Source organism: Labeo rohita, chromosome 11 (genome assembly GCF_022985175.1).
Source record: "Labeo rohita strain BAU-BD-2019 chromosome 11, IGBB_LRoh.1.0, whole genome shotgun sequence".
NCBI lineage: Eukaryota > Metazoa > Chordata > Actinopteri > Cypriniformes > Cyprinidae > Labeo > Labeo rohita.
Genome location: NC_066879.1, coordinates 6,114,967 through 6,128,705, shown reverse-complemented (window position 1 = coordinate 6,128,705; position 13,739 = coordinate 6,114,967). Strand labels below are relative to the sequence as shown.

General features: G+C 38.1%; 1 protein-coding gene across 1 annotated transcript in view; it reads left to right on the top strand.

Moving 5' to 3' along the window:
* Positions 1-13,739, top strand: part of nlgn1 (neuroligin 1) — a 256,532-nt gene that overhangs the window by 90,725 nt on the left and 152,068 nt on the right. The window contains 2 exon segments of the mRNA XM_051122433.1: positions 1,461-1,520; positions 7,481-7,633. Coding sequence (XP_050978390.1) covers positions 1,461-1,520; positions 7,481-7,633 — 213 coding nt within the window.

Genomic DNA, 13,739 nt, shown 5'->3' with positions numbered 1-13,739 from the left:
AATTTACTCACCCCCCTATGATCCAAGATGTTTATGTCTTTCCTTTTTCAGTCATAAATTAGTTGTTTTTTGAGGAAAAAATTTCAGGAATGTTCCACATATAGTGGACTTATAGTTCCTGCAAGTTTGAACTTTCAAAATACATTGTATATGCAGCTTCAAAGGGCTTTAAATGATCCTAGCTGTCTAGCGAAACGTTGGGTTAATTTCTAAAAAAATGTACAATTTAAATACTTCTTAACCTCAAATGCTTGTCTTGTCTAGCTCTGTGTGAACTCTGTATATTCTCTGTGTATTCTGGTTCATGACATTTAGGGTAGGTAGAAAAACTCCCATCTTATTTTCTCCTCCAACTTCAAAATCGTCCTACATCACTTTTTTTGTAAAGGGTGTTTGACCCTCCTTGCACGTTCAGTTTGTAAACACTGGGTTGGTACTTCTGCAGCAATGCAGGACGATTTTGATGTTAGAGGAGGAAATGAGATGGGAGTTTTTCGACATACCCTAACTGTTCTGACCCGGAATGCACAGAATTCACGCAGAGCTAGATAAGATGAGCATTTGAGGTTAAAAAGTGTATAAATTGTACATTTTTTTTTTAGAAAATAACCAATCGTTTCGCTATAAGACTCTTTTTCTTTGGCTGGTGTCCTTTAGAACCCTTTGAAGCTGCATTTAAACTGCATTTTGGAAGTTCAAACTCGCGAGCACCATTGAAGTCCCATTGTATGGAGAAAAGTCCTGAAATGTTTGCCCCAAGAAACTCTTTACGACTGAAGAAAGAAAGACATGAACATCTTGGATGACAAGGGGTTGAGTAAATTATTTGTACATTTTTGTTCTGAAAGTGAACTTCTTTAATCTTCACCGGCCTCTGACTTGCGTTGTTATTTCTGCATTATTTTGCAGGTTAAAAAGCAAATGGTGAGCATGTAGATACTTGTTGATGCACAGTAATTTCACAACTGGATGTTTTCATTAATAGTCAGTCAGATTGAACCAGGTGTGATCTGTAAAACAGGTGTAAAATAACAACGCAGTTCACTGGCTGTTGAATGTGTTGTGTATTATTGCAAAAAGGGAAACATGTTTAAACATTTTTGAGTGTCAAAACCCAGCATTGAATAGTTAACCTTGTTAAAAACAGCTTTGGTCCCCTTGATAAGCACTTGGAGCTTGAAAGAAATATCTTATTTTGAACTGTTACATGAATCGTAAGGCAGCAAGGAGTTTCTTTTCTGTCTTACAACTTTGTAAACGTCTACAAATGTTTGATTTAATTTTTAGCTTAGGTCTTCCCTTCTGATTTTCTTTCTTTCTTTCTTTTTTTGAATAAATACGCTATCGTTTTTAAAGCCAAGGATTTCAATGCGAGTTCTTTGTGTCTTTGAAGCACTTTTTGAAGGCTTGTTTGCTCTTGTATTTTCTCTCTGCTCCATCTTTTCCATTCTTGATCCTAGGTCCACTTTCAAAGAAACAGAATGATGATTTAGCTGATAATGACGGTGCTGAGGATGAAGGTATTTTTTTTGATGCCAAACTGATATGCATGACAAGGAACCCTCCGGTTTTTTCTTCTTTGTTTTTCTTAAATTTCTTGTCCTTTTTTGAGAGTGGAGATTTTTTTTCTTGCTCGTTTTTTGCTGGATGTGTTTTGTCGTTTTTGCTTGATGTGACCTGTCTCCCGTCATTCCAGATATACATAATTGTTAATAACCCTTCATAGGTTTTTGCTTGAATATTTTTTATTCTCATTTCCTTTTAATTTTATATGTTGCATCTCACCTAAATAAACTGAAACAAGCAAACAAACAAACTAATATTCCTAATATTAATTCTTAACACTTTTTTGCATGATTTTTCAACCCTTCTGCCTTTAAAAAAACAGATATATATTCTGAGGTAATCTCCTAAATAAAAATTCCAGATTGATAATCTTCCGAACTTCAACCGGAAGCCCCCTACAAAAATTTCCTACGCAACATTGTATGTTCCTGGAATCCGAAATGCCACGTCTGCATTTCCATCAGACGGTGCATCAATAGTCATTACTGTCCAGCCGTTGAGACGACTTTTAATTGCCTGATGTTTAGTGGTTGTGCAAAAATCTATAGAGATGCACAACAAATTAACACATTGATTAAATGCCTGGGCTCTAGACTGTAAAAGAGGTACAAAATCTAATGATAATAATCCCTGAGTGACTGTGATAAAAGCATTTCCTTTCGTGTTCATGTCAGAACAGAAGCCCAGTGAAGACTGTCTCCTGTATAATCAAATGAAATAAGAACCAATTAGAGGAGGCTAAAACCAGGAAAGAGCCTGCTCGCTTTGATCTGCACATCAAAAGATTACAGCAACACAAATATACAGTGTGAATCCCGCAGAGTATCTCGCATGAACTCTCTTGAAAACCGACAGAGTAATCCTCTTAAGCAGGCTCGACGATATACTGTACTGGGAAGACACTCATCGCCAACAAACTTCAGCATCTTCAGAGGCCTGGTCTGAATTACCTTCAGGACACTCACAGCTGCCCATCATTGCTGCCGTGCATCAAGCTACAGTGCCCAAGTCTCCTCGAAACCAAGAGCTTCCCAATGACTGCAACATGGTTTCCCAGATCTAGTCTCCAGTGATCAGCTGTTCTTTTGATTTTGTAACTCATGTGGAAAGCAACAACGTCTTCTATTCAGGGATCTGCTCAAACTCCAAATGTGGCTCAATGTGTCAGCCCGAACCTTCCAAGGTGTGTGTATATCAGTGTTGGGAAGCTATATTAGAGAGTAACGGAATATAGCTAACATTTAAAGGCTTAGTTCAGCCAAAAAATGAAAGTTACTCACCTTCGTGTTGTTTCAAACCCGTAAGACCTTTGTTCATCTTCAGAACACAAAGATATTTTTGACAAAAGCAGGAAACTTTCTGACCCTGCATAGACAGCAACACAACATGTTCAATGCCCAAAAAAGTAGAAAGGATATCATTAAAATAGTCTATGTGAGTTATTAGTTTTTCCGAATCAGGACTACCTAGAAACAGCTTGACCTAAATAACCGTTTCAAGTTTAGCTTTAAAGTACCTCAGTAACACTTTTTAATCCAACGTATGTAGCCAGACGAGCTAAACATTTAAGTAAACACGTTTATTCAAATTCCTGAGGCCTATCTGTACATGCTTTTTGCTAAGTGGAAAAGGGCCGCCGTTTGGCTCTTTGACAGCTGCGGCTGATAGGGCTGAGAGGAGACACAGAACGCACATTAATTATGTAGACATAACGCTACCTTATTACTGCACACTGCTTATACCAGCTGCCGTGGCATCGGCGACAGTTCTCGCCAACCAGCTCCTCAGATTTTATTTCATAGATCCAGTAATTGGCTTGATCACATCAGTAGCCCACTCACAGATATTAATATCTATTCTAATTAGTTTACATTTTTGTTTTTGAGGTAAAAGCTGCATACGGGCCATATCCTGGGATCATCAATCACATATAACAACTTCAAATGCCAAGGGATTCTCCAGATATGACTATTTGCTGGAGATTTACTAAAGCAAACTATCACCAAAATCAATAGCCGCTTTTGACACGTTCATTAATCTGGCGCTTTAGTATGAAGGGTACAACGTTTATTGACTTTTTCAAGTAATCTGTGGCAATAGGCCCAAGAGACATTGTAAGTATGTGATCTTAGATTGTGCCAAATTGAAAATCTGAAGAATTGGATTATACAAAAGTAAAAATCTCCAAACTCAAGTGGCTTTCTTTTTTCTGCGGAATACATAATTTGATCATCTGAAGAATGCTTTAACTGTTTTGGTCCATTCAGTGGAGGCCAATGGGGTCCAAAACAACATTAAACCCCACTGACTTTCATTGTATGGACAAAAGTCCATACAAATAGTCGGTTACATTACCTCAGAGACGGAAAAACTCCAGTCATGTTATTATTAAGGAGTGATGTTTTGGAGAAAGGCCACGGTACACTAGACGTATCATTGATATTTGACATACTATATGACATTTATAAAAGACTGAGAAGAATACAGCCTGAATACAGAGGGATACAGACTCGTGTGCACATGCCCATGTGAACTCTGTCCTGCTGATGAAGAGTATTTCTGTCAGTCTGAATGAAGACGACGGGGATCAATGGAGTATTCATGTCTCTGAGGATTCACTTCCTGTCATTTCTTCCTCCTGGAAACTGATTCACTGGGCTAGTTTACATTCTTCTGGGGCTCATGGGTCATTCAGTTCATTCATCAAAATGAATGTAAGATATTAAAACCTAATTAATGCTTAATTTAAAAAAGCCTTATGAATCTTAAAATCTTTTCTGAATGCTCAAAGCTTAATAAAGCACTAATTTCATAAACAAAGCCACAACACTGCAGAGAAAAGAAAAAATGGGAAGTGAAGTGGTGAGACAAGATGAGACGAGAAAAGAGAAGAGAAATTATATGTTCTGATAAAGAAGAATCATTGAGTCTCTATTTTGCAAGAAGAAAACAAAAGAGATGGAATAGGAAGGGACCCGGTGAGACAAGATTAGACATTATGTTGCCTGATGAAGAAAAACTGTTGTGAGTAAATCTCATTTTGGAAGAGAAGAAAACGGGAGTGAGGTGAGACCAAAAGACAGAAGATGAGACATTACATGTCTGATAAAGAGAAAAAGAGATGGGAAGGGGAGTTGAGACAAGATGGGACAAGAAGAGAGAAAATGAGACACTGGATCTGTGATAAAGAGGAGAAGAGATGGGAAGAGGAGGTGAGAGAAGAAAACAGGAGATGAGAAAGACATTTGTCACCTGAATCAGCTCACCTGAAAACACTGTGAGATGGGACACATAAGAGATGGGACAGGACGAGGCCAGGTGAGAAAATGACATTAAAAGAGACGAGAGGAGACATTAACAAAGACAAACCCATAGATGAAGAACAGAAGAGTTGGGACAAGATGAGGTAAGAGGACACGAAAAGGGACAAGATGAGGTAAGAGGACACGAAAAGAGACCAGATGAGACTAGAAAAGGGACAAGACGAGAAATTGTTGATTCATGAAGATGTACTGTATTGTGTGCAAATCTCACTTGAAACTTTCTGGAAGAGAAGAACATAAGAGATGGGACAGGACAGTGCCAGGTGAGACAAAATGAGACTAGAAGAGATGAGAGAAGATGAGACTAGACATTAACAAAGGCAAATCTGTATTTGAAGAACAGAAGAGATGGGACAGGATGAGGTGAGAGGACATGGGAAAAAAAGACAAGATGAGACTGAAAAAGAGACAAGACGAGAAATTGTTGACTCTTGAAGTTCTACTGAATTGTGTGCACTCTAAATTTTCTGGAAGAGAAGAACATAAAAGATGGGACAGGACAGGCCCAAATGAGACAAAATGAGACTAGAAGAGATGAGATAAGACAAGATGAGACATTAATAAAACTAAATCCATTCTTGAAGAACAGAAGGGATGGAACAGAATGAGGTGAAACACAAGAAAAGAGACAAAACGAGAAATTATGTCGACTGATGAAGATCTACTGCATAGGTCTTCAACCCTGCTCACTGTCCTGCAAAGTTTCTTTCCAACCTGATTCAGAACACCTGGGCTGACTTTTCAAGTGATCCTGAATACCTTGATTAGCTGATTCAGGTGTGGTTGATTAGTGTTGGAGAAAAACTCTGCAGGAAAGTGGGTCTCCAGGAGCAGAGTTGAAGGCCTACAATCTACTGCATTGGTCTCAAACTCAATTCCTGGAGGGCCACAGCTCTGCAGAGTTTAGCTCCAACCCTAATCAAACACACCTGATCCAGCTAATCAAGATCTTCAGGATTACTAGAAACTATTAAGCAGGTGTGAGTTGGAGCTGGTTGGAGCTAAACTCTGCAGAGCTGCGGCCCTCCAGGAATTGAGTTTGAGACCAGTGATCTACTGTATTGTGTGCAAATCTCACTTTAAGCTTTCTGAAAGAGAAGTACAAAAAAGATGGGACAGAACGGGGCCAGGTGAGACAAAATGAGACTAGAAGAGACAAGATAAGATGAGACATTAAGAAAGACAGACCTATTGTTCAAGAATAAAAGAGATGGGACAGGACGAGGTGCGAGGACATGAAAAGAGACAAAACAAGAAATTACGCTGACTGATGAAGATCTACTGAATCGTGTGCAAATCTCACTTTAAACGTTCTGGAAGAGAAGAACATAAGATAAGAGACAGGATGGGGCCAGGTGAGATAAAATGAGACTAGAAGAGACAAGATAAGACAAGACGAGACAGTAACAAAGACAAACCCATAGTTGAAGAACAGAAGAAATGGGACAGGACGATGTGAGAGGACACGAAAAAAAACAAAATGAGAAATTATGTTGACTGTTGAAGATCTACTGTATTGTGTGCAAATCTCACTTTAAGCTTTCTGGATGAGAAGAACGTAAGAAATGGGACAAGACGAGGTCAGGTGAGACAAAATGAGACTAGAAGAGACAAGATAAGACAAGACATTAAAAAAGACAAATCCATTGTGTGTGTTTTGCATTGAGGATTTTGAAAGAGGAAAAGAGACGGAACAAAAAGGAGTGAGGTGAGATGAGAAGGCGATGAGACATTAAATCACCTGATACAGAAGATCGATTTTATGCAGATCTCACTTTGAGAATTTTACAAGAGAGAAAACGAGTTGACTGAGATGAGAAGAGAAAACAAATGAGAAATTACATTGTCTGATAAAAAAGAACTATTGTGTGCACATTTGGCAAGAGGTGGTCTTGTTTAGGAGCCTTAAGAAAATTGTTTTAGAAAATGATTGCTTTTTTCATTTGTTTTTTCGCCTGTTACGAGACCTCCCAGAAGCAGGTCCCTGCACGCCCAATAAAATAACCTGAGATTTATGTGAAGGCTTTGCAACCATGATGAAATGGCACTCTCCCTCAAGCAAGACGAAAGTTATCATCTGCATCGCATTTGTGTTTTGAAAATACCTCCCTCTCGGACAGAGACCATTTTCCCAAAGTGGATTACTTTGCCTAAGCAATGTATGGAAATTTAAAAAGTGTGCCATTTTCATTGCTAAAAGAAAAATAGGATCTGAGAAGATGAGGCGAAGTGGCAGACGGATCCCCTTACTTTAAGTTTGCCCACCTTGTTTCTTAGCCATGTTTCAGAACTCTAGTTAATTCAAAGCATTACTTCAGAAATTAAAATGCCCATTTTAATTACAACTTTTTATTACCGACAGGCCCTTAACAAAAAAAGACGTAATCAAAGTTACGGGAATTTTTCGATCACCAGGAACATGACATTCATATTGCCTAGGAAATTAATGAGCTCATTTCTAAAACTGATCCCGTCTCAAAAATAAAGCCAATGTGGCCAATTTGAGCAAAATGGGAGCCCTCAGCTCTGAATGCATTTCCAGCTGTCTACAGTAATTTGTCATTTAATGGTTTCTATCCTCCTTTTTCCAGACATTCGTGAAAGCGGGAGTCCCAAACCGGTGATGGTTTTCATTCATGGAGGATCGTACATGGAAGGAACAGGAAATATGTTCGACGGAAGCATCTTGGCCAGTTACGGCAACGTCATCGTCATAACCGTAAACTATCGGCTTGGTGTGCTCGGTAAGCAATTTGATTTTTGCTGAACTTTACCCATCGTGCCCCATACGATATCCTCCGAATGGCTTGTTTTAGCTTTGTTTCTCTCCATTGAGGTAGTTTTCTTCCAGTGCAGGATGATTTAGTTGCCTGTGAATAGCCTCAAGCTCATAAGCATAAAACGGGTGAAGTGGCAATGTTTTCCACAGCGGCACGCATGCATGAAAACTTATTATAGAAAAGTTTGGCATAGTTGTGCGTGATTTAAGGTGATAGTAAATACTGGAACTATCAAAGCTTTATGACCTTCCAGTTTCAATCATAAAACAACCTCTAGCCTGTATGTGTCTCTCTGACTTTTTCCACTTCGCTATTCCTCTTCTTCTGTCAATTATTATTTTTCAGTGCAACAGATGCGTGCATAGAGACTAAATTGGGTATTTTTACGTAATGATTGAAATTGCCTCAAGCAAATGGTGTTGGATTAATAAGCTTTGGTTGGTTTCTCCGAGATAAGTTGTTTGCCTAGATTTCCAGTTGTCTAGCATGTGTTATCAGAGGAAAGTCAAGTGTTATTTTAGTTATGTACAAATGTCAGCACAGAAATAGTCGTTTTGATGAAGTATGTATTGCAACTGCTGCTTTTCTCAGGTTGTGTCATCATTATTTGTCTGTAAGGTTTTTATGCAAATGTGTCTCTATGTTCATGATACATCAGTCAGTGTTTTTATTTTGTATAGCCTCTTTGGTGACAGAGTTAATATTTCAGATTAAAATGATGGAAACTTGCATGGAAACTTGGAGAAGAGTGAATGCACAGTGATTTGATGAAACCACCAAAACCTTTTTGAGAACAAATATTTCTAATCTTTCCTTTTCTATGTTTTTAGTCTAATATTCTAAATGTCTGATCTTCATGCAGTTGCAAAGAACTCTTGGCTAGAAATGCAACACTGATCAATTTAGCCCGTCTAGATTGAAAATGCCGTTGAGGGTCATTTTCAGTTTTCAGTCTGATCAATTTTATAACATCCTAAATGTCAGCATAGTCAATGTTTAATTTGGAATATGCTGGTTATTAGCCAATTATTGGGGGGAAATGTGCCAGTTGTCACTTTTAAGATGTGATTTGTCATGCAAGGTCAATTTGATCTCCAATAGTAATAGAATGGAAGAGTTACACAATGAGTGTCGGTCAGAGTGATGACTTGTCAATTAAATAAGAGCTATAAGTCAATACAGCTCATGTACTGTTCAATTTGTGGGGTGTTTGTTCCAACAGGCTTGTTAAAGAAGGGTGTTTATTGTCAGTGTAATGAATTTGTTCACATCTGTATGGTGGAATTCACCATTCTGACCAGATGCTCATATGCTGGTTGCATGAGGCATCTGTTTGTGTGTGTCGTTAGCCTGCGCTTCATAAAAATTCAAGAATGAATGTATGAATTCTGAAATTAGCCTCAGTTATTTTGCATCAGAATCATCACAGTATATCTCTCCGCTGGTAAATGAGGCCCAATGTGATCTTTCTCCGCTAATGATTCAGCTCGCAGCCATCTTCCCTCAGTCACCCTTAGCTTTTTATAACAAATCCGCTGCTGATGATTGGCTATTTTTTTTCTAGCTAAGGCACACAGATCCATTAGGGGGTTTAAGCATGTGCCCGCATGCCACAACCCTTAATTTATTGTTGCTATGTTTTTCTCATGGTTGTCTGGGGTTCGGCTAAGCTCCGGAGCAGCCTTTGGGAAAGGTGCAGTAATGGTGAGAGGGCCTAATGGATTATAGCACTGCACACAGTCTGAGTGTCATTATCAGAACTGTTGTAGATTTATGGAGCGAGTCGCTCTCGTCATGCCCCCCTGAATAAAACTGCTCTCCGACAGCTAATCAGCTGGCATAAGGGCCTGTTTTACCGAGCACCACCATCATATTTTTTTGGTGGTGCCGGTGTCCCAATTCTCTTTAGCGACTATCCTTTAAATCCAGCCAGTAGCACAAAGTGTTAAACTAAAAATAGCATCACACCTGTACGGAATAAATAACTAGAGTTAAGGTGGTGTTATTGTCCATTATATGTTCAAAATGTCCTGGTTTTGGCTTTGTTTTTCTATTGTTTTGGAAAACATTGTGGCGTGTGAGAAGGTGGGATTACATGCACATAATGTATGAGGACTGTAGAGAGAACATCAATCGATAAAACCTGGACATTTTATGCCATTTAAAACCCTGACCAAGGCACGTCTGGGGAAATGAGGACTAAGTTGTTCTGTTGGTGAACGCAGTGAATCTGCATGACCAACTTGCCTGTTTACCTTTTTGACAAACTGTATTACTTTTGAAATGACTGGATTTCAGCAATGAAATTTTGCAGAGCAAAGGTAAATGTAGTAAAAATGATCTAGCAAATGAAAAAATGGTTTCCCACAATGCTGCTACACTGGCATAAGATGGTTTTGGTTGATGTAATGTAGTCCTGTCCAGGCCAGGCTGGTTTTGTTTAGTGGCTAGCTTGTTTCCACGTAATAGTTCAATGGATCACAAAACTCATGGATCGAGTAATATGATGTTTTTTGGATCAGCAAGAAAAAATATTTCACTATAACTTTTTTTTCCATTTATTACTTACTTCGATACCACAGCAAAAACATGATTAAAAACGAGTGAACAGCCAGTAAAAAATAAGAACAAATACACAAATTACAAGCATAGATAAATACAACCGAACAAAGTTACAGATAAAATATTGTCAGTAGTATGTAGGTACAGAAATGTAAGAATCAAGGGTAAATTATATCACTGCATTATGGACGCCCGTATCCGCCACTACAATAAATAAAAAAAAAGATAATTGTGTTTACATCTCACAACTGACTTTTTTTTCTCAGAATTGTTAGATATAAACTCACAATTGTGAGTTATAAAGTTAGAATTGCAAGACAAACTTGCAATTCTAGTACATGAACTCGCAATTCTGAGAAATTAAGTCAGAATCACAAGATATAAACAGACATTTCTGACTTTTTTTCTTGGATTTGCAAATTTATATCTCGTAATTGTTTCTTTTTTTATCAGAATTGTGAGTTTATGTCTTGCAGTTCTGACTTTGTGAAACAATTGCAAGTTATTGAGTCGGAATTGTGACAAACTCGCAATTGCAAGAAAAAAGTCATAATTGCAAAATACAAACTCGAATTTGCAAAAAAACAAAAAAAACAAAAACAAAACATAATTGCATGTTTTTCTTGCAATTCTGACTTTTTCCTTGCAATTGTGAGTTTATATCACACAATACTGAGAAAAAAAGTTAGAATTGTGAAATAACCTTTTTTTTATTTTTTATTCAGTAGTGGAAACAGGCTTCCATACTGCATATTGTTTACCGTATAAATTAAATATAGATAAATTTTTGTTAAAGCTGTGTTTTGTTGTTTGATTACCATTGATGACTACAACGGGTATTAATAAGCTGCTGTTCCTTTAAGACATGATGCACTGATCCAATATAATGATACACATCTGATTACTTTCTGAGCTTTCGTTCACTTAAGACTTAAGCGACTGCATTTACCAGAATGATGGTTGAGCTGGAATGGTTTAAAATTGCTTGAGTGTGTAAACACATTCTCTCTATTGTAAACTTTTATTCTATTATGGTTCATTTTTGTTATTAATTAGCCAATCACATGCGTGCCAGACCATACACGGATCAACTACGATCCGTTCAACCACTATTTCCCAGTGCCTATAACGTCTCTATAACCAGCTAAGGCCTGATGAGACAAGAAAACTAGCTTAGTCAAATTACACGTAACTTTTTTATTAGAAAAAAAACAAAGACAGAGCATATTAATGTCACAACTCATCTACTGCTTTTTAAATCCATCACATTTCCTTTAAAGCGCATTGCTCTCTGCTCGCAAGTGATGTGCTGAATTACAGTAGAACTGTTAACCAGATCTAAATGGGTTGTGATTTGAGTCATCAGCACTTGTTAGTCAGTGTGTGAGTGGTCGGCTGGATGCTGCGCTGGTGTAAAACAGATGCAGTCTGCGGCAGAGGTGTGTGTGTACCCGCGTGCCGGTTAGTTTGGTTGTTTGCTTCTTTGTCAAGTCTTCACCGCATTGCTCACCCTGTAATAATTGGTTTGCTGTTTTGCTTTAATCATTCCATGTGGCCCAGCGTTGAGGATTATTATTTTTCATGCTTATTAATTTTCTTCTCCCTTGAAACAAATACCCCTGATGTTTCAGTTTCATTAGTCTTTTGCTTTCTCCAACCTCCACCTCTCTTGCTTTCTCTCCACGTTTTTTGCCTTCAGCGTTGCGTCCTTTATCACCTACTTTCTCTCTCTCTCTCTCGTTCCCCTCAGTCATGTGCTTGCTTAAGCGTAAGAACGCCACAGGGTCTTTAAAGAAGCATGTATGATGTCTGACCCTATTGAGGAAGCAGTGTGTCTGGGGAGATGCTTCATTGGAGGGTGTTTATTAATCTTAACAAGCATTTAACAACTGTGAGGAATCGTCCCTCAGCCATTATTTTGCCTCCAATGCACGCTAGTACTGGCTTTTCGGGACTTGTGTTGAGTTACTCATTCTTTTGACCTAGTAGCTTCATAAAATTACTGTTTTTATTGTATTTATAAATAAAAAAATGTGTATAAATATTTTTTCTCCCTTTTTGCAAAGCCTAGAGATCTGGTTTTGACCCAGCTTTCATGCTACAGATTTAATAGCGCTAGCCTGTAGATTTAGTACTATTCGTATATGCATGTGCATTAGTCTAAGTAATGGGCCTCATTGGTCATGACTGGTGGATGCATTGGTAGAGGGCAAAAAGGCAAGCGACACAGGACAGAGGACATCTGCAATCAGAGAGGCTTTACCCTGTGAGCACCACTAACCGAAGGGATTAGTTCAGCCTGCAAGAGCGCAGCAGATGTCCATCTGGGCCCACTCACCCACGGCTCCTCCTCCTCTTCTCCAAAGTCTCTCTCTCTCACTTCCTTTCGCTCTCTCTCTTTCTCGGTTCCTGGTTTTAGCCTGGTTCCACTGACATGTGGATTGCCCCGGGCTAGACTCAGTGTAGATATTAATAGGTAGTCAAATTTGGTGTGCTGTTGAATCCACAATGGAAGTTTAACATCATGATTTCATGCATTCCTGGACTTAAAGCACAAGTTAATGAGATTGCGGTGACACTTTCCTCGCTGTGGAGTATCATAATGAGAAGAGAAAATGCTGCATTCTCACTAGAACTTTTGGTGTTGATGAGAGTCTTTTTGATGACATATTTCTGTTTTTGAACTTAGATGAGCACCAGAAACCACACATTTACTAGGGATGTCGAAAGTAGGGATGCAACGATTCCTTGATGCTATTTGGGTATTCGATTAAAAAAAAAAATAAAATCTTCGATTGCATTTGTCTAGTAATTGGCAAAAGTGGTGAATTCCAAATATTAAACCCATTTAAATATCATAAATAGCATAATGCTATTAAGAATAAATATATGTAAATATATGAAGAGTTTAATATATGCGCTTTAATTATTTACATGCATGTAGATTATGTACGTGCATGTCAGAGCGGCTCCTTTCATAGTAAATGCTGCTACACAACTGTTATCATTTACACATGTGGACGTCTCAGATTCCATCTCTGCATGTTGTTGTGTGTTTTGGGTTTATTATAACGTTCATCTGGGAACGCAACATGCACTATTTCATCAGATTTGTAAGGTAAATAATTTATAAACCTATGCAAACACAGGAAAATACATCTTTATCTTTCTCAATATGCTAACTGTTCATCACGATTTCAGAATAAATGCTCAAACCCTCACCCTGATTTTGCACGTTTTGATATCCATGTATTCAAGAAATTACAGTTACAAATTTGAAGGCAAGGATATATAATTAAATAGAAATTCATGATTGCAAATTTTAACCAGAAAAGCAAGACAAACTTTGAATGTTGACTTTTTAAAGCTACGTTTAAATGTTTGACGCAAGCCTTAAAGTTTGACAGTACAAAGTCCTTACATCAGATTTATTTTTTGGACCAGAGTGGAAGATCTCTTCATTCCCCAGAATGCATTATCTGTGTTTAATTTCTTAAATTGATAAAGA